Source organism: Podospora anserina, chromosome 2 (genome assembly GCF_000226545.1).
Source record: "Podospora anserina S mat+ genomic DNA chromosome 2, supercontig 2".
NCBI classification, from domain to species: Eukaryota; Fungi; Ascomycota; class Sordariomycetes; order Sordariales; family Podosporaceae; genus Podospora; species Podospora anserina.
The window spans coordinates 4,066,679-4,085,649 of record NW_001914858.1 but is presented as its reverse complement, the minus strand read 5'-3'; the positions used below and the strand labels follow the sequence as shown (position 1 = coordinate 4,085,649).

General features: G+C 53.1%; 7 protein-coding genes across 7 annotated transcripts; 3 read left to right on the top strand and 4 right to left on the bottom strand.

Moving 5' to 3' along the window:
- Window positions 1–261: 261 nt before the first annotated feature.
- On the top strand, window positions 262–4,066 carry PODANS_2_11790 (uncharacterized protein; the record flags this gene model as incomplete). Its single annotated transcript, XM_001911960.1, has 4 exons — window positions 262–698; window positions 750–2,957; window positions 3,015–3,886; window positions 3,954–4,066. 4 exons carry the CDS (start codon window positions 262–264, stop codon window positions 4,064–4,066), a joined length of 3,630 nt encoding a protein of 1,209 aa, XP_001911995.1.
- An 858-nt stretch (window positions 4,067–4,924) lies between these two features.
- On the bottom strand, window positions 4,925–6,824 carry PODANS_2_11780 (uncharacterized protein; the record flags this gene model as incomplete). Its single annotated transcript, XM_001911959.1, has 3 exons — window positions 4,925–4,940; window positions 5,073–6,585; window positions 6,659–6,824. The coding sequence occupies 3 exons, from the start codon at window positions 6,822–6,824 to the stop codon at window positions 4,925–4,927; spliced, it is 1,695 nt and encodes a 564-aa protein (XP_001911994.1).
- Window positions 6,825–7,815: 991 nt separating this feature from the next.
- On the bottom strand, window positions 7,816–8,758 carry PODANS_2_11770 (uncharacterized protein; the record flags this gene model as incomplete). The annotated part of the gene is made up of 2 exons (XM_001911958.1): window positions 7,816–8,441; window positions 8,509–8,758. The coding sequence occupies 2 exons, from the start codon at window positions 8,756–8,758 to the stop codon at window positions 7,816–7,818; spliced, it is 876 nt and encodes a 291-aa protein (XP_001911993.1).
- An 887-nt stretch (window positions 8,759–9,645) lies between these two features.
- PODANS_2_11760 (uncharacterized protein) lies at window positions 9,646–10,847 on the bottom strand (the record flags this gene model as incomplete). The annotated part of the gene is made up of 5 exons (XM_001911957.1): window positions 9,646–9,725; window positions 9,792–9,863; window positions 9,926–10,535; window positions 10,646–10,703; window positions 10,753–10,847. The coding sequence occupies 5 exons, from the start codon at window positions 10,845–10,847 to the stop codon at window positions 9,646–9,648; spliced, it is 915 nt and encodes a 304-aa protein (XP_001911992.1).
- Window positions 10,848–12,363: 1,516 nt separating this feature from the next.
- Window positions 12,364–14,543, bottom strand: PODANS_2_11750 (uncharacterized protein; the record flags this gene model as incomplete). The annotated part of the gene is made up of 3 exons (XM_001911956.1): window positions 12,364–12,553; window positions 12,696–14,326; window positions 14,466–14,543. 3 exons carry the CDS (start codon window positions 14,541–14,543, stop codon window positions 12,364–12,366), a joined length of 1,899 nt encoding a protein of 632 aa, XP_001911991.1.
- Window positions 14,544–15,154: 611 nt separating this feature from the next.
- PODANS_2_11740 (uncharacterized protein) lies at window positions 15,155–15,926 on the top strand (the record flags this gene model as incomplete). The annotated part of the gene is made up of 3 exons (XM_001911955.1): window positions 15,155–15,307; window positions 15,376–15,564; window positions 15,636–15,926. 3 exons carry the CDS (start codon window positions 15,155–15,157, stop codon window positions 15,924–15,926), a joined length of 633 nt encoding a protein of 210 aa, XP_001911990.1.
- Window positions 15,927–16,453: 527 nt separating this feature from the next.
- Window positions 16,454–18,277, top strand: PODANS_2_11730 (uncharacterized protein; the record flags this gene model as incomplete). Its single annotated transcript, XM_001911954.1, has 2 exons — window positions 16,454–16,594; window positions 16,664–18,277. 2 exons carry the CDS (start codon window positions 16,454–16,456, stop codon window positions 18,275–18,277), a joined length of 1,755 nt encoding a protein of 584 aa, XP_001911989.1.
- Window positions 18,278–18,971: the final 694 nt, after the last annotated feature.

Sequence of the window (18,971 nt, the reverse complement as noted above, 5' to 3'; positions counted from 1 at the left end):
CTCCTCAGTGACTGCCAGAGTAGCTTTTGGTCGTAGGATATGGTAAGCCTTTTCCTTGTCTGAAAAGAAGATTCTGCAGGTACAAGCAGGCGCTCGTTGCTTGTTTTTTGACTTTCCCTCTCACTCTCGCACTCTCCGCTTCTGCTTTCTCGACAACCACTCCTCCCCCTCCACCAACAGCCCTTGAGCAGTTCTACACAATACTCTCTGCGACACATTTCCCACCAAATCATTTTGCAACTATTCCCCAAGATTGCCGTCATGACTGGGCCCGATCCCCTCCTCTCGGCCTCACCAATCCCCGGCTTTGCTAACCTGACTCTTCAGGCCGACAACCAGCACAATGGCGACGCTGTGTCGCCGAATGCCATGCTGCTAGACCAACCCGAAGAACATATCGTCGAGCCAAACGGCACCGAGTCCGAAGATGTCGCCATCATCAATCCCGACAGCATGGAGACGGATGTTGTACTCGCCACAGATAGTATGTTTGAACACACCCGACCTGCCACTTGTTGTCCCACGCCCGGCAGTGCTGACCCCGTGATAGGTGATGCCATGAAGGAAATAGTGCTTCCTCCGCTCGCCGAAGAGCCCCGGATTCTCGAAGATGTCGTCCACACCTGGGAAGTGCAAGGATGGCGCACGATGAATAAGAAGGAGCGAGGGCCCATATTCCAGGCTGGAGGTTACCCATGGTGAGCAATGGCTATCTGATTGGTTTTGGTTTTTTTTCTGACACTCGACAGGCGGATCCTACTCTTTCCACACGGCAATAATGTCTTGGACCAGTGCTCCATTTACCTGGAGCATGGTTTCGACACCAACAGTGTTCCCGACAACTGGAGCTGCTGTGTGCAGTTTGCCCTCGTCCTGTGGAATCCCAAAGACCCATCCTTAATGTTTCATCACTCGGCGCATCATCGATTCACCAAGGAGGAGAGCGACTGGGGCTTCACTAGGTTTCTGGAGTGCCGGAAGATGTTCAATGTTGTCTGGGAGACTGCAGACAGGCCTCTGGTGGAAAACGATGCTGCCAACATCACCGCTTTCGTCAGAGTTGTCGAGGACGAAACGGGCGTTTTATGGCACAACTTCAACAACTACGATTCCAAGAAGGAGACTGGCTACGTTGGTCTTAAGAACCAAGGCGCTACCTGTTACCTCAACTCACTCCTCCAGTCATTATACTTTACCAATGCGTTCCGCAAGGCCATTTACAGCATCCCCACAGAGCACGAAGAGGATATGAAAAACAGCGCTTATACACTGCAGAGACTCTTCTACCAACTTCAGACTTCGAACGTCGCTGTTAGCACCAACGAGCTCACCAAGTCTTTTGGCTGGGAAACGCGGCACATTTTTGAGCAGCAAGATGTGCAAGAGCTTTCTAGGAAGCTCATGGAGCGTATGGAGGACAAGATGAAGGGCACCGACCTGGAAAAGGCGCTTCCCATGATGTTCAGCGGCAAGATCAAAACCTACATCTCCTGCATCAACGTCCCCTACGAATCAAGTCGCGTCGAGGACTTTTGGGACGTTCAGCTTAATGTCAGCGGGAACGCGAATCTGCTGGATAGTTTTCAAGACTACATCCAGGTGGAGAAGCTCGACGGAGAAAACCAGTACTTTGCCGGAGACACGTACAAGTTGCAGGACGCCGACAAGGGAGTCATCTTCAACAGCTTCCCGGACGTCCTCCATTTGCAGCTGAAGCGGTTCGAGTACGACATCAACCTCGACACTATGATGAAGATCAATGATCGCTACGAGTTTCCCGAGGAGTTTGATGCCTCGGCCTATCTGTCAAAGGAGGCTGATAGGTCCGAGCCATGGGAATACGAGCTTCACGGTGTTCTGGTACACAGCGGTGATCTCAATGCGGGTCACTACTATGCGTTCCTGAAACCAGAAAAGGATGGCTGGTGGTACAAATATGACGATGATAAGGTCACCAAGGCCACGAAACGCGAGGTCCTGGAGGAGAACTTTGGCGGCTTCTACAAGACAACTGGTGGCCGTCCCCAACTCAACGCCAAGAAACAACCCATCATGCGGCCAAACAGCGCCTACATGCTGGTTTACATCCGGAAGTCGAGATTGGACAAGATTCTCTGCCCTGTCACGCCAGCCGATGCTCCGGAACACCTCCAGAAAAAGTTCGAGCAAGAACATGCTGCCCGTGAAGCTAAGCGCAAGGAGAGAGAAGAACAACACCTTTACCTCGGGGTCAAAGCCGTCACAGATGAGACGTTCAAGGCTCATGGCGGAGTTGACCTGACGGCATTTGATGCCGCCGTGGGTTCGGAGCCGGGCTCCTACAAGCAGTACAAGCTCCTTCGCACGGCGTCAATGGCAGACTTGGCCAACGAGATAGCCGCCGACATTGGAGAGGATCCAAGACGCGTGCGATTATGGATCATGGTGAACCGGCAAAACAAGACAGTCAGACCAGACCAGCCAGTGATGGATCTTCGCCCGACAGTCGAAGAGACGTACAGCAGAGCCACGGCACACCGGGATCAAGCGCTCCGTGTGTGGGTTGAAATTGCTGACGAAGTCGACGCTGATGGGGCTGCCGTCTGGCCGACCTATCCCGGGCTCCCGAATGGTGTGGTTGTCAAAAATGACTTGATCCTACTCTTCCTGAAATGGTTCGACGTCGAGTCGCAGTGCTTGCGGGGTGTTGGCCACATTTATTTCAGCAAGGAAAAGAAGGTTGAGGATCTCATTCCGGTCATTTTGAAAAAGATGAACTGGGGCGAGAAGCTGCCCAGTGACGAAAAGATCATGTTGTGGGAGGAAATCAAGCCTAGCATGATCGAGGGTCTCAAGGTCAAGCTGACGCTGAAAGCTGCCGAGCTTCAAGATGGAGACATTATTTGCTTCCAGCGAACCCGTGACGAGAAGAAGTACAAATTGGGGCTCGGCGCCGAAAGGCAGGGCTCTGAAGAAACGTAAGTTGTTATCCTGATCTTCTTTTCGAACACAGTGGCTTACTTTGTCAGGATCAGGGCGGTCGATCGCTACGAGGATGTTCGGGATTACTACGACTTTCTCAACAACAAGAAGAATGTGGATTTCCACGCTCACCCCCAGAAGTGCGATCCCAAGCAGTACCCGGAGTTCAGTCTGGTTCTCAACACGAAAATGAACTACGACAAGCTGTGTGAGAAGGTTGGTGAGAAGCTCAACGTTGAGCCAACGCACCTGCGGTTTTACACGGTTAATGCTAGCTCTAACAACCCCCGGACGGCGGTGAAGCGTGGGCATCAGTCGTTGGCCAACATCCTCATCCCGGCCGGTTACGGACAACTTAACATGAATCAGCGTAACGATGCTCTGTATTTTGAGGTGCTCGACATGAGCTTGGCCGAGTTGGATACCAAGAAGAGCATCAAAATCACGTGGCTGAGTGAGGGCATCACCAAGGAGGAGCAGTTCGATGTGTTGGTGCCCAAGAGCGGCCAGGTGGAAGACCTTATCGAGGCTCTGGTCAAGAAGGCCAAAATTCCCAGCGAGGAAGAGGCGGGCAAGATCCGCGTCTATGAAACTAGCAGTCATCACAAGTGGTTCAGAGATCTGGCCAGAGACTATTCGGTGCTCAGCATTAACGATTACACGTCGGTGATAGCTGAGCGGATGCCCGCTGAGGATGCTGCGGTTTCGGACCAAGCAAACTTCATTTCCTGCTTCCACTTCCACGGCGAGCCCAGCAGAGCGCATGGAATCCCGTTCCGATTCTTGGTCAAGGAAGGAGAGAAGTTTGCCGACACCAAGAAGCGGCTGGAACAGCGCACTGGTATCAAGGGCAAGAGTTTTGAGAAGATCAAATTTGCTGTGATCCGGAGATCATCATTCTCACGACCTCAATATTTGGAAGATGGTAAGTTTTATTTTGGACCTCTCTCTTTCTGTCTTTGTTTATGGCGGCTAACATGTCGTTGATGTAGACGATATTCTGTGGGACATTGCAACGAACACGGATGATCTGTTGGGATTAGACCACCCCGATCGGGCACGAACAACACGGAACGGCGCTGGAGACTTGTTCCTCAAGGGCTGAGTTTTGAAACTTTGGAAGTAGTAGACAAGGTGCGGTTATTGTTTTATGTAGATGATGATCGTTGTTGCTGCTCGATGTTGTTAGAGACACAGCGGCAGCGCGTTGTATATGTACATCCCTGTCAGTGTTTTATCGGGGCGCTCGTTTTGTTAGCTTGGGTTTTTTGTTCTTTTTTTTTTTTTTTTTTTTTTTTTTTTTTGGTTTCTCAGGCCTATTGATGGAAAGAAAAATGGGGCATTCAATTTTTTTCTGGGATGATGGATGGTGTGTGTGGTTGGGGGTGGTTTTTCATTTTGTTATATTTGTGAAGTCGAGAAGAGTGGAGGAGCGTGAAGGATACGCCCTCGCCTCCTTGACTAAGGAGGTTTTGGTTGTGCAGTGTGGGACGACCTGATGGCGAACATTTGTGAGAGAGAGAGAGCAAGCAAAGATGGACGGACGATGGATGGATGGGACTTGGTTCATAGGGAGGGGCATGATCGATAGGAACTTGTATGGATTGTTATTTTTAACCTCGTTTGTTTTGCATGTGACCGCAGTGAAAGAGAGGTTTGCAACAAATACCCGATATATCTGACATTACTTTCATACGGATACTGTGTGTGATTTAGGTGTGAGAAGTTGAGAGAGGAAAAATATGTAGGTAGTATCTTTCTCGCCGCGACCCTTTATTGAACACACACCCACACACACTCACACAACCCACACACACACACACTGACTTGGACAGTACACGGATCCAGCCCATCATTCATCCACTTAACCAACCAACACAGCCAACTCTTTCCCCGTTTCCTGATCACCACCTCCATTCTTCTTCCAAAAGCCAAAAACACAAGAGCAAAAGCTTGGAATCGACTACCGCTTGCGATCCCTATTTTATTCACCCCTGTATTAGTACCAAGATACCCCGTATTAGTTTCTCGCAAAAACAAAATCAACCAAGCCAAAAAAAAAATAACTCATGACTTGGAGGGAAAGGGAAAAAAGAAGAGAAAAAACTCACGTGCTCAACCTCCTACTCAGCGTCTGCAACTTCTTATCCTGCTCCGCCTCCCTCGTCGCCCGCTCCAGCGCCTGGGCGTGCTCCTCGTCCTTCTGCTTCTGCACCTCGTCATGGCTAGGCGGCAGCCTCTCGTTCTGAATGTCCACCTTCCTGGCGTCCTCAAAGCTCGAAATCGCATTCTTGATCCCCTCGGCGCCGAGCATCAGCGTGCCGGCGGGCAATCTCCCGCCGCTGACCGTCTTGAGCTCCGACACCTTCTCGGATTCCTCTCTCAAAACCTGGAAGACCCTCGACAGTCGTCCGATGGCCAAAATCTTGTTCTTGATCGCACGTCTCTTGAATTCGATCGATTCCGGATCTTGGCTCCCGACGCTCGAGGCCGAGGGCAAGGGGGGGGATACTGGACCGGGCGAGGAGGCGGATGATTCCTCGCGGAGTTCCTCCTCGGAGCAGGTTGACAGGATGGCAATCAACATGTCCGTGATCTTTTCTCCCACAAAGGGCAGCGACCAGGTGAAGACGTCCATGAAGTTGGGGAGCCAGTACGGGTGGGGGGTGCAGTTGAACTGTCTAATGTTCATGACGTTATTCTCGTACTTTAGAACCGCCGCCTTGTTGTTGTACACGTCCAGATAGTTGGGGGCGGAAAAGATGGTCATGACCGAGGGGAAGCCCGTTGTGCGGGTCTTACGGTACATTCGGTACCCCGCGTCCTGGGCCTCGTGGGCGCGGATGACAGAGAGCAGATTGTTCTTCTCGAGGAAGTGGCAGGCGGCCGGGTAGGAGAAGAAGTAGGAGCAGCCGCGGACGTGGTTGTGGTGGAAGTAGTCGGTGGTTTTTTCTTGGCCAAAGTCCTCGAGGGGGTCGGCCCAGAGGATGTCGCACATTAGGCCTTGGGTGGGGGGTTCGCGGAAGCGGTCGATATTTCTAATGTCATCCAGCGTGTGCAGCTCCGGGCTGAGACCGCCGTGGATGCACAAAAACTGCTTGTTCATGACAGCCGCCAGCGGCAACGAACAGAACGACTCCATGCATGCCTCGTAGATGGCCTCGGAGTACTTGTGCTTGCACTCGAGCTTGAAGGTGAAGTAATCCGTCAGGTGGCGACACTCGTGGTTGCCACGCAGCAGCCACAGAGACTTGGGGTAGTGAATCTTGAGCGCCCACAGGTACAACACGCACTCGATACTGAAGTAGCCACGGTCGACATAGTCGCCCAAGAACAGATACCTCGTCTCCGCCGGGTCGCCGCCGACCTCAAACAGCTTCATCAAGTCGTAGTACTGGCCGTGGACGTCACCGCAGACGGTGATGGGCGCGTCCATCTCGAGTAGGTTGGGCTCGGCGCGGAGGATCTCGGTGCCCTTCTTGAGGATCCATAGCGCCTGCTCCTCAGTCAAGCGGCCCTCGCGGTAGAAGTGCTGCTTTAGGAACTGAATGTTGGGCTTTTGTTGCGACTCGTCCTCGAAGAATTGGTCGTCGGTGGGCTTGTACATGGCGGGAGCTTGCACATCTGGATGGGAGGGGGGGGGGGGGTAACAATGTCAGTACCAGTACTTGAATGGGTCGAGAGAGTTGTTCTCTACCTTTGCAGACTCTCTCCTGGGTGCTGACCTGAGTGCCATCCTCCATCACATGAATGGTAAAGTCAATCTCAGGGAGCGGCTTCTTCTGCTGTATGGCGCGGATGGCGTTGTCGACCTGCTGGGTGCGGGGGTCGAAGCCCTGGGCGCCGGCGTCCTCGGTGTCCATGTTGATCGACGTCGTTGAGAACTGAATAGGCTGGGGGAGTGGGAGGAGGAAAAGATACTATCGACTATCGATACTCTTACTATCGGCGGCAAAGAGGGAGGATTACGGGGAGTAAGGCTGTAAAGGGGGTCGCCGGTTGGACAGTCGGTCGGGCTCCCCTTAAAATGTTGCAGGGTGCGGGGTGTGTGTGCAAGTCGCCAAAGCCGCCGTTTGATTGAAGTTTGAAAGCGGATTTTGGGATTGTCAGATGGGTAAGGCTGAAGGCAAGCAGCAGTTGGGCGGTCGGCGGTCGGACAGAGAGAGAGGCGACTTTCCCAGTTGGTCCTCTTGCGAAGGAGCAAGGAGAGTGGGTGTGGGCGAGCTCCAGAAAGCTGCTGGGGCGGCGGGAGGAGGGGAGGGGTACCTTGGTTGTTTCACCGAATTGGCGAGAGGTGAGCTGTGGTTGGGACGAGACTGGCTTTTCCAGAAAGCTGAGAAAGGCGGAATCGGGTCTCGTGGTTTTTTTGCCTCCCTCTGGCGTTTGTTGCTTTCAAAGCAAATCACCAACGATACAGTTATTCAAAGGTGTAATCCACCCAACTTTTAACACTATCACGGTCCCCTGGCTTTACAGTGGGGGGGAGAATAAGAGAGGCCCGCTTCTGCTAAAAATGGGCTCGGGTCTGGCCCATTCAGAAGGCCCAAACAGAGAGTCTTTTGTCAAGTAAATACGTCTGGAACACTGGAGGTAGACACGGGGCACAGGCAACTTGATGTAAATGCTATCGCGTGCCCGAATTGAGAGAACGTTATCGGCAGGTAGCACAAGGCTCCAAACTTTTGGAGCCTCAGCGGTGAGGTTGGGTCGGTCTGGTATCTGGCTTGCCAAGGCATATATTAGGGGTTCACCGGCAGCAGCTGACTGCCAGTTGGCACCAGTCCATTGACTTACACCAGATCAAGTCCGAGCATTGAACATCAGAAACCGAACTCTGTTTCTCTATGAAGCCCCTCAAGGAGCGCAATACCCACCATCCACCACCAAATCAATCCCCGTAGTATACGAAGCCGCATCGCTCGCCAGATACAAATACGCCCCCTTCAACTCATTCGGCATCCCCTCCCTCCCCATCGGAATCTTATCCCTCCAAGCCCTCTTCGTCCCCTCATCGCAAAACTTGCTAATCTCCGTAACAATGTACCCCGGGCTCACCGTGTTCGCCCTCGCGAAACCAACCCACTCCACCGCCAGACTCTTGACCAAGTGAATCACGCCCGCCTTGCTCGCATTATACGCCGTCTGCAGCTGGGGGATGTTCACAATGCTCCCGCTCATGCTCGCCGTAGCAATGAAGCTGCCGTAGGTGAACCCCTCGAGCCCCTCTTGCTTCTGCCGGCGGAAGATCTCCCCGGCCACTCTGGCGCAGTAGAAGGTGCCGTCGAGGTTGGTGTCGATGATTTCCTTGTAGCGCTTGATGCGGTCCTCGGCCACGCCGTCGAGCATGGGGCCGTCCTCCCAGGCGATGCCCGAGTTGGCGACGAAGATGTCGAGGCGGGAGTTGAACTCGGGGAGGATGTGGTCGTTGATGGCCGAGGAGACGGCGGGGAAGGAGGCGACGTTTACTTGGTAGGCTTTGCCTGTTTGGGAGGGTTGTGTGTTAGGTTTCCATGGTGGTGAAGGTAGGTGACTGAGAAAGGGGCTTACACTTGACGCCAAAGTCCTTCTCGATCTCGGCTGCGGCAGCCTCAGCCTGCTCCTTCTTGGAGTTGTACCATATCGCCACGTTGGCGCCCGCTTCGGCGAACCCCTGAGCAACAGCGTAACCGATACCAGCTGTGGCGCCCGAGACGATGGCGGTCTTTCCAGCGAGGGAAAACAGAGGCAGAACTCTGTTGCTGGCAGGAGGAGCGGTAGAGTCGTGGGCGAAGAGCCCAGCTGGGGAAACGTGGGACATTTTGAAGTTTGGTGAGTTTGTTGATCTCGAACTGAGTAACTAGAAGCAGGAAACGGAGAAAAAAAGAAAAAAAGAAAAAAAAAGAAAAAAAGAAAAGGGGGGACGAGGCAGATCTACAAAGATCGAGGCGGAGCTACCTATCTCGGCCAGGGACACACACACACACACACACACACACACAGCCAACCCCGCAGATTACCTTCGGAGACCATGTCGGCTCCTATGGTCCCTCGAAACGGATGGATACCTACATACCCTTACCCGGCTACGTTGTACCTATCTTGTCTGTTACTGCTTGTCCAGCTGCCCTGCTGCCAGCTGTCCAGCGCGGAAACTCGATCAAGAAGTGGAGGGGAAGACGGATCCCCTTGCCAGATTCCGAAGTCTTGTGGAGCTTGGTTACGTGAATACCGCGGATGGTGCCCAAAGATTCGTGGGCAATACCCATATGCACAATGATGCCATTCGTGGCCTTGGGTTGTCTTTGTTTCTGGCTCCATGGGTGTGGAGCGTGGGGATCGAGGGGTAAATCCGGGGACTGGAGTTGAGCGGGAAGGGCCGATATCTATGGAATTATCGATTTTATAACTTTAGCCTTTAAACTAAGTACATGGAAAGTGTCTCCAAAAGTTCCCGGGGAAACTCAAGTCGAGAGCTTCAAACGTCTGCCAGATGGCATTAAGAAAACACACAACAGCCGGGTAAATAGGTAGCTGTCAGTCGATGCGGAGGTGGGGTAAATGCAAGCTCACATCGAACTGACTTGTCAATCCTGTCAAGCAATCAAATGTAGTCAAACGTTACAGCGCATGCATACCAGACCCTGGGATTTGTATCTGGTTCGGGCTGGCCCTAAGAAATTGATACCTAACCCCCTCGGCACCACTCTACCCGATTACACTGTCCAACACCTTCTTCCTGTCAAAGTTGGTGTTTCTCCATCTCGAGATCCAATCGTCTCTGTTGACTATTTCCAACCCATCAGCATACCATAAACCAAACAATAGAAACAAGACAACCAAAGAGAACTTACTATAAGCCCCACAAATCCTCCTAATCCCCTCAAACGCACTCCTCCCATGCATAACCCTCCAGTTGTCAAACACTACCCCAGCATCGTTAGCATATCTCTTCCCCCCCCCTAGTTAAGAGCATCAAAGACCTCACCAAGCACCCTCCCCGGCGTCAACTGCACCCAATACTCACTCTCCCTCCTCCTCAGCATCTCATCCCACTTCCTCGCCGCCCCATACCACTCCTCGGGAGTATACCCCTCCCCAAACGGCACAACCCCCCTATCATCATTATTCCACCTCACCCTCCCCAGCTCCCCATCCACCACCTCCAACACGGGATACAACCTATCCGGGGTGATCGTAATCCCCGCGTTCCCGCTCGCATGCCAGGGCAGTCGGACTTGAGTCAAAATCTCGTACGCCTTTGGGTCCTCCTTTTTCAACACCTTGGCGGCGTTGAAACCGTCCACCAACAAGGAAGCACCGCCCTGGACGGTCTCGGCAGAAACACCCGGGGGAGGGGTGTGAGAGAGGAGGTGGAACGCTTGGAGGCCGGAGGGATCGGTGAAGTAAGTGTTGTCCGTGTGGGCGGGGAGGGCGAGGTTGGTGTAGGCCGTGTCGGCCATGGCGAGGTCGGGGATGAAGTCGTAGAAGCCGCCGTAGTGGGTCAGGCGGATGAAGGCGATGCGCTCGAGGACCTGGCGGGTTGGGTCCGGGTCGTGGGAGGGGGTGGAGGAGATGAAGGAGAAGCCGTATTTTTGCTGAGGGAGGAAGTGTAAGTATCATGTGTGGAAGGGGGAAGGGAAGGGGGGAGGGGAGAACTCACGATCTTTGCTGTGAGGTCGGCCACGCCTTGGTCAGAGTTCATCACTTCGTTGTAGGAGACGGTGGGTGGGTTGGAGGCTATTTCCGCGCCCCAGTAGTGCTGGCTTGGGGAGTGTTAGCTCGATCTTTTTGGGGTTTGAGATGAGGACGTACTCCTGGGTGACGCTTCTGTCCCTCTTGTCCTCCTTCACGTAGTGCTGGATGAAATCCCAGTCATAATTGCTCTCATGGCCGTCGGACCCTAACATCTCCCCATCAGCATGCCAAACGTGTTCAAGAAGGAGGGGGTAAGAGATCACAAACACTTGACAGCAACCCCCTCCGCCGTCGAGCTAACACTCTCAGGTTTGATATCCGCAGGAATCTACCCACCATTCATTTTCATCAGCAAAAATTTGTCTCCCTCCCAAAAGGCCATCAAGAAGACTCACCGCAAAAGTATTGAAATTCCTCTGCCTCGTATCCTGATTAATGCAGCTCGCGCACCGGCAGTTGTCCCTGCAGGTCGTTCAGTCGTCCTTCTGTGCATTGCAGGTCGCTCAGCCGAAAAGAGGTGCATATACTCACCTCAACCAAAAGTACGGCCTAAATAAGACAAGAACAAGAACTATCATCAGCATCTCAACCATATCATATTATCCTCGCGACTTACAAACTCTCCCTCTTCTTCCTCCCCCCCTCAACCTCCACCTTGAGCCCACCACCCCCAACACTCACACTCTTCTTCGTACTGTACCCTCTCACACTGAGCTTGACTCTGTTCTGACTGGTGGTGGCAGCGGCAGTGTACAGTGCAAAAGACCTCCCACGGCTGCTGCGCGCATGTGTCGTTAACGAATGAGCTCCCTCCACCCCCTCCCTCAAATCGATCAATGTTTCACTCACCTTGCAGCAGCAAGCAGCAGTTCCCTTTTAAACAAAACTGGCCTCAAAGCTAGGAATGACTTCATTTTTGGAGAAATTGTGTTACAAAATAATTCCCCAAAAAAACTAAAAATTTGCGTATCGACAGTTAGTCAGTTACAGTGAGATTTAAAGCATCATATGACTTTGGATGTTTCCACGTCCGCTTGCTTATTATAACAAGAGCGCCGAGCTTAACCGCAGGTTTACAAGTGACGGAGCCGGCTCCGCCAAGAAAACCGGATCATTCGCTCGTTCCTGTCCTGTTTCGTAGAACCTCGGCAGATGAGAGTTGGAATGGGAGAGAGAGAGGGTTGCTGGCAGTAGGGGTGGTGACACGAAGTGAGGAACCCATGATGAGTTGTTTCTTGAGATATTATCAAGACAAAGGGTTTATTCAAGTTGCTCAAACCTGTTGCTCTGTCGGTTAAACGGAGGGCCTATATCTAGGTGGTGTTGCTGAGCGGCATGTCGGGCATGTCGTTGTTCTCCACCAACGAGGTATATATCACGGGTTAGGGTTCGCTGTGCTCTAGAGGCGACAAAGGGTCCCTCTTTTATCCTGCTTCACGACGGTCGGTGTTCCAAGCAGAAAAGCAAGGTATTGACTAGATCTAGATATCTCATCCACCGTAGAAATCACCAAACTCCAGACGTCCTTCTCCTTCCAAAGTCCCATATGCCTCCCTCCCTTGTGTATAACATCAACAGATAACCTCTTCTGGCGCACCCCCTCTCTCGTGTATAAGATCATCAGATAGCGTCCTCCGCAAATTCCCCTCTCGATCTCCTCCTCGAGATGTTTCGATCATATCGCATGGAAATAATCTCATCTCCACAAGATCATCACCAACCCCCATCCTAAGCACCAATCAACTTACTCCAAAACGACCCCCTCGCCGGAGCCTGGTCCCCCTTCGGCGACAGAAGCACCGTGTTCCACACCTCCTCCCCGTCCACAAACAGCCTATACTTCAAGCTGCTCTGATCACCGCCCTCCAAATTCTCAATAGTGATCGCTCCAAACTTGGAGTTTCCCTTATGAATATACCTGCTCACCACCTCACATTAGCCACTCAACATTCTCATCAAGAAACAAAAAAAAACAAAAAAAAACAAAAAAAAAACAAAAAAAAACAAAAAAAACAAAAAAAAAACAACAAAAAAACAAAAAAGAAAAAGGAAAAACTCACTTGACCATCACATCCTCCCCATCCCTCTCCCTATAAGTCCCAACCGGACTATAAAACTGACTCAACGGACTAGCCGAAAACTCCCACACCGTCGCCTCCTCCGGCCACGCCCTCCCCTCCACATGGACTTCCCCCTCTCCCTCTCCCTCCACCAGCACGGGAACCGGCGGCGGGAACTTGGTCGCAGCAAACTCGTGCCTATCCCCACTAAGCACCACAACCCCCACCCCCCTCCTCGAAACATCCCACATCGCCTCCAGCACCTTCCTCCTCTCCGTCAAAAACCCACCCCACGTATCCTGAGTGTTAACCGGCCAGTTCTTCGTAAACGGCACCGAGCTGGCCACAATCTTCCACTTGACCCCTTTCGGCTCAGGTTTCTTGAGCCACGCCAAAAAGTCCTCCAGCTGCTCAGGGCCAAGCATAGTCTTTTGTTCCTCGGCTGTATCAGGAAGATGATTATCCGACCGGAACGTCCTCGTGTCCAGCAGGAAAAAGCTCGCCGGACCTTGGGTGAAGGAGTAATACGTCGCCGATTTGCGAGCGGCGATGCCGCCTGCTCTGCGTGCCGGGGGAGGGTTGGCAGCTGCTTGGTAGTGCTCAAAGGGGTCAAAAGCCGCCTTGTAGACGCCCGTCGAGTTGGCGGACCAGTCGTTGGCGATTTCGTGGTCGTCGAGGGTGTGAATCCAGCTGAGGTTTTGACCGACAGAAGGCCAGTCGGGCGAGGCGTAGACCTGGCGGTATTTTTGCCTGTAGTCAGACTTTGAACTTCCCCAGTAGCGGGGCACGTCGGCGTAGATGAAATCTCCCAGGAAGAGCATGAATTGCGCGTTGAGGGTGGGGAGGACCTTGGCGAGGTAGCGGAAGCCTGGGATGGCCAAGGGGTGGTCAAACGGCGAGTAAGGGAGTCGGGAGACGATGCAGGAGGTGGAGAGGAAGGTGAAGGGGCCGGTGGTGGCCTCTTCAGCGTGGCCGACGGGAGGAGGGGTGGTGAACTCTCCGGTGTGGTTGTTCGAGGTGCGCCATTGGTAGGTGCGCATCTTGGAGTTCCGGAGGGGGATGGGAACAACGGCGGTGTAGTCGGTTTCGTTGGTGGTGAACTTGATACCACCAGCGCTCTGCCACAGGGGGTTGTCAAAAGGCGCCACCGGGTCCTTGATGTGTACTTCGACGGTGACGGGCATCTTGGACTGGTCTGGCTCTCTAATGAGAAGCTTGGCCTCATGTTCAGAGACAAAGCCGAGTCTGGCAAAAGAGAGGTCATCGCCAGTGTGATAGCGCTCGGTGAACAGACGGTCAGCGACCATGCCGACGCAGATAGCGTTGATGAGAAGCGTGGTAGCTGACAGAAGCAAACTCCGCGGGTTGGGGGCACCAGAGAGCAGTGTCTTTAAGGGGTTCAGGGGTCTGTCTTCGATCGTGAGGGTCTCCTCAACAGCCACCTGTTCGGCCACCAGCTTTTCGGTCCCGCGGTTTCTCCTGCCATTCTCGGGAACCTCAACCTCGATTGGAATGTCCGTTACTGTGACATCAACTTGATCAACTAGTTCCTGCTTTGGCTCATGCAGATATCCCGACACAAATGATGGCAGGTAGACAGCGAATAACGCAAAGATAAGGGCGGGAAATGGCTATCACCCCTCTGTCAGAAACTCGCTCCATCTAATCAGCAATGCATAATCGTTTACTTACAGGAGCAAGAGCCTAGATATCCCAGAGGTAGTTAGTGAATGGTCTTGATCCTCGTAGCTGTGCTTCGCCCCCACTTACCCATCGTAAAAAGAAGTAACTGAGTGCCCTGATAGCGACCGATGTCGCTGTCGCGACTTTCGTTTGTGGTATCGTCATCTTGAGATATGCCCTCTGTAGCGAGGTTCACTCAAATAACGACTGGGTAATTGTGTTTTCTATGAGTTTCTCAGTCTGTGTCGTCACTATGAAATTTGATGGGTCATGGCGGGTCTCGACAAATATGGCCGGTAGGAATTGAAATTGCAAGGCCGGCCACAACAAACGGTTTCCCAGCAAGAAGAACTCAACAAACAGTCACTTGGTCTAGGTAAATATGAGAAGGAAGAATATGTGTAAATTCGGGCTCTGAAGAAACAGGCCTCACCGCGCGTGCACCAGCTTCAGGCTCTTAACGCAACTAATTCCGCTGATGTCACTGGGCGGAACAAAACCCCGGTGGTTGGCCAAGAACCAGGATAGAGCTTGGGCCAGGTGTGCATGGGCCCCCTGCCGCAGCTGGCGCCCTGGATGGGAGCGGGCCAGGAACTTGGTTGTTCCGGCCAAAAGTGTCCAGCTCAGCGCTTTGGCAATTGGCTGAGGTGTTGGCTCTGAGTGGCAGGGTCCGGCGCGCGCGATTGAGACTTGTCCTGAAGCCGAGCCGAAGCGTTGCGATACCAGCAGCAGCATCTCGACGACACTTCTTCTCGAAAACACACAGCCGGCTCACCATGCAGCTGCCATTGCTTTCGTGCGGTCTCTTGGGCCTACTGGCCAGCCAGGTCGTCGCCACAGCCCTGACCTACAAGGTTCATGCGAACGAGAGGGCGTGCTTCTACACAGCAACACAGAACAAGGACGAGAAGATTGCCTTTTACTTTGCCGTATGCGCACCTATCGTTGGACTCTGGACTACTTACTCTCTGGCGGTGATACTCACACGGTTCTATAGGTGCAATCCGGTGGTTCCTTCGATATCGATTACGAAGTGACGGGTCCCAATGGGAAATACATCATGGATGGCCAGAAGGAGAGGCAGGGAGACTTTGTCTTCACCGCCAGGGAGGTTGGCGAATACTCGTTCTGTTTCAATAACGAGATGAGCACATACACCGAGAAGTTTGTCGACTTTGAGATTGCTGTAAGCCATACCCCTGGCCCTTCACCTGCAAACCGCAGCGCATATACTGACATCTACTCTTTGCACTTTAGGTCGAGAACGAAGCGCGCGTTACCATTCCCTCGAAGCAGGGCTCGTCACCGGAACAAACATCAGCCCTCGAGGAGTCCCTGTTCAAGCTCTCGGGCCAGCTGTCCACCATCACCCGCAACCAGAAATACTTCCGCACCCGTGAGAACCGCAACTTCAGCACCGTCCGCAGCACAGAACAAAGAATCGTCAACTTCAGCATCGTCCAGATTCTGATGATCATGGCCATGGGAGCTCTGCAGGTGTTTATTGTCCGCTTCTTCTTCCAGGGTGCGCGGAAGGGCTACGTATGAGGGGTGTTGTCTTTTTTTGGAATGCAAAAATAAAAGCGTGTTTGGTCTGGACCGGGCGTATAACTTGACGAATTGGGCATGTCTTGCTATGAGGATTATGTATCATAGGGGTGGCTCATGGGTCTTGTGAAGGGGTGGGTTATTTATATCTGGTGGTCCTTGTTTGTCTCTTTTCGGCGTGATATCGCATTTTCTGGGTTATAGTGTCTGGTAGAATACGGGAAACGTGTGATGATTGTAATTTCAAGACTCAACCTTTGAACTTGTTTCCTTGATATTGTTACCGAGGTCAGGTTGACCTTGCAGTTCATCTTGAACACTGTGGATGGATTGGAAGCGCGGGCCACTGTTAGTGCCAAGACCCGATAAGAAAAATACGATAAGCCTCTCCAGCCTGCTCTGCGTCCTCTCTGTCCTCGCTGCGACAGCACCTGGAACTTTTCAAGATTTAAGACCAGAATCTCCACTCCGTCAAACCTCAGTATCGCGACAGCCCGTCACCGCGAACAACTCCAAAATAAACAACGATGGTTTCGATAGCATCTGGCCTCACTCAGGCCCTTCCAAAACCAAAATATACAGGCGAAGATGAAGAGTTACGGGCACAGCAGCGCGGCCCTCGGATCGTCGGTGCCAACGAAATCGACAGCACACAGCTCGTCCTAAAGGTCAGCCAGCTCGACATTGCATTGAATTTTGTACCCATTCCGGTTACTAACAGCTGTTCTCCTCCACAGAGAACAGGACCACCCCCATATGGAAACCGAGCAGGTTGGCGTCCTCGCGCGCCCGAGGATTTCGGCGATGGCGGCGCGTTTCCTGAAATCCCCGTCGCGCAATACCCCTGGGGCAAAGGCGATGGCGCGTCAACTTCCAATGCGCTCGTGGTGCAAGTCAACAGCGAGGGCAAGGTCGATTACTCCGCCATCGCGCGCCAAGGGCACAGCAAAGACCGCATCATTCACACTTCGTTCAAGGACCTGATTCCACTACGACAGCGTGCCGAGGCGGGCGAGTTGGACCTCTCGAGACCTAGCCAGGAGACGGTACAGGAGACGGCCGAAAGGACGAAGAATGCCCTCGCCAAGCTGGTCAGCGGTGCGGTTGCGGCGCAAAAGCCCAAGAATGTGAACGTGAATGGGAGGAGGGACCCGACGTTTGTCAAGTACACGCCGTCGTCGCAGATGGGGGATAGTTCCAAGAAGCAGGAGAGGATCATCAAGGTGGTGGAGAGGCAGGCGGATCCGATGGAGCCGCCCAAGTTCAAGCACAAGAAGATCCCGAGGGGACCACCGACGCCGCCGCCGCCGGTTATGCATTCGCCACCGAGGAAACTGACGGCTGAGGACCAGGAGGCGTGGCGTATCCCCCCCCCTGTTTCGCTCTGGAAGAACTCGAAGGGTTTCACTGTTCCTCTTGACAAGAGGTTGGCCGCCGATGGTCGCAACCTCCAGGATGTTCAGATCAACGACAAGTTTGCTCAATTTTCCGAAGCCCTCTTCGTGGCTGATAGACACGCCAGAGAAGAGGTACGGCAGCGCGCCATGATGCAGCAGAGGCTAGCGGAGAAGGAGCGGTTGCAAAAGGAGGAGAATCTTCGTCAGCTGGCACAACAGGCCCGCGCCGACAGGGCGGGGGGTGGCAGCAGGAGACGGTCATCTCGCTCCCAATCTGGGTCTCGGTCTAGGTCCCGGTCTTACAGCGGCTCTGACTATTCTGGCTCGGAAAGCGACAGCTCTGAGCGTGCGAGGAGGGAGGCTCGGAAGGAGAGGCTCAAGGAGGAAGAGCGGAAGCTCAGGCAGTCACGCATGGGTGCCGAGAGGAGGGCTCAGGTCATGGCCCGCGAGATGGACCGCGACATTTCGGAAAAGATTGCTCTCGGTCTGGCCAAGCCGACGCAGTCCAAGGAGGGGATGTACGACTCGCGGCTTTTCAACCAATCGAGCGGGTTTAGCAGTGGGTTCAATGAGGATAACCCGTATGACAAGCCGCTTTTTGCGGCGCAGGATGCGGTTAATTCGATTTATAGACCGAGGGTTAATCAGGATGATGATGATGAGGGGGCTGGGGATAGGGCGATGGACAGGATAAGCAAGGGGAATAGGTTTGGGGAGGCGCTGGGGAGGGGAAAGTTCAAGGGGACGGAGGACAATGAGCCGAGGGAGGGGCCGGTGCAGTTTGAGAAGGATACTAGTGATCCGTTTAATGTTGACAAGTTTTTGTCGGAGGTGCAGCAGGAGACTGCTGCTGCTGCGGCGGCGGCGAGATCGGGGAAGAGGGGGTATGGATTGCAGCAGGAGGAGGGGGATAGGAGGAGTAAGAGGACTAGGGTTGAGGAGGAGGATGATTGAGCGCGTTGAGATTGAATTGATAGGTGGGGCGGGGGTAGGCAGGATGTGAATTGAGCGGATATGATTCTTGTACGTGGTCATTGTCGTTGTTTTGTGTTACAAGAATGAGGCTCTGGTGAGAGTGTTGAGATTGGGGGTTATCAGAGTCGTGGTCTTGGCTTTGCTGCAAGGGTCTTGACGATGTAACAGCTGTAGTCCGGACATATATTTCTAGGGCAGTGTCGTTGGCGAGATATTTACACGTGGTTATACAGCAACATAGATATCATCATTCTATAGGAAAGGTGGGTAGAAGATACGGGCTTTTATCTGCTGTGTAACCCTGATGCCCTCTACAACTATGTCGCTGCCTGGGGTGTTTCTCACAACCGTTTTGGTGTAACGGTTTGGGGGGTCCTTATATGTGTGTTGTCATCGGGCCTTTGTGGCAAGGTCCTTGTGCGGGTGGGAGAGGGGATATTAAGCATAAGGTAGGTAAGGTAAGCTATGTTGTGTGACATTGGGGGAAGGCTGACTGCTTGGACTTGATATGTGTGATTTGATAGCGGTTTACCTTGTCGTTGGTCATGTGGAGCAGAGGGGCGGGTTTATGTCGCGGACTTAAACCCGATATCTCATACCATCGGAAATAAAATGTAGTGTTTTCCGAAGGCTCGTCACTGTCTAGATGGGTAATCGAAGGCTGGGGTAGCAA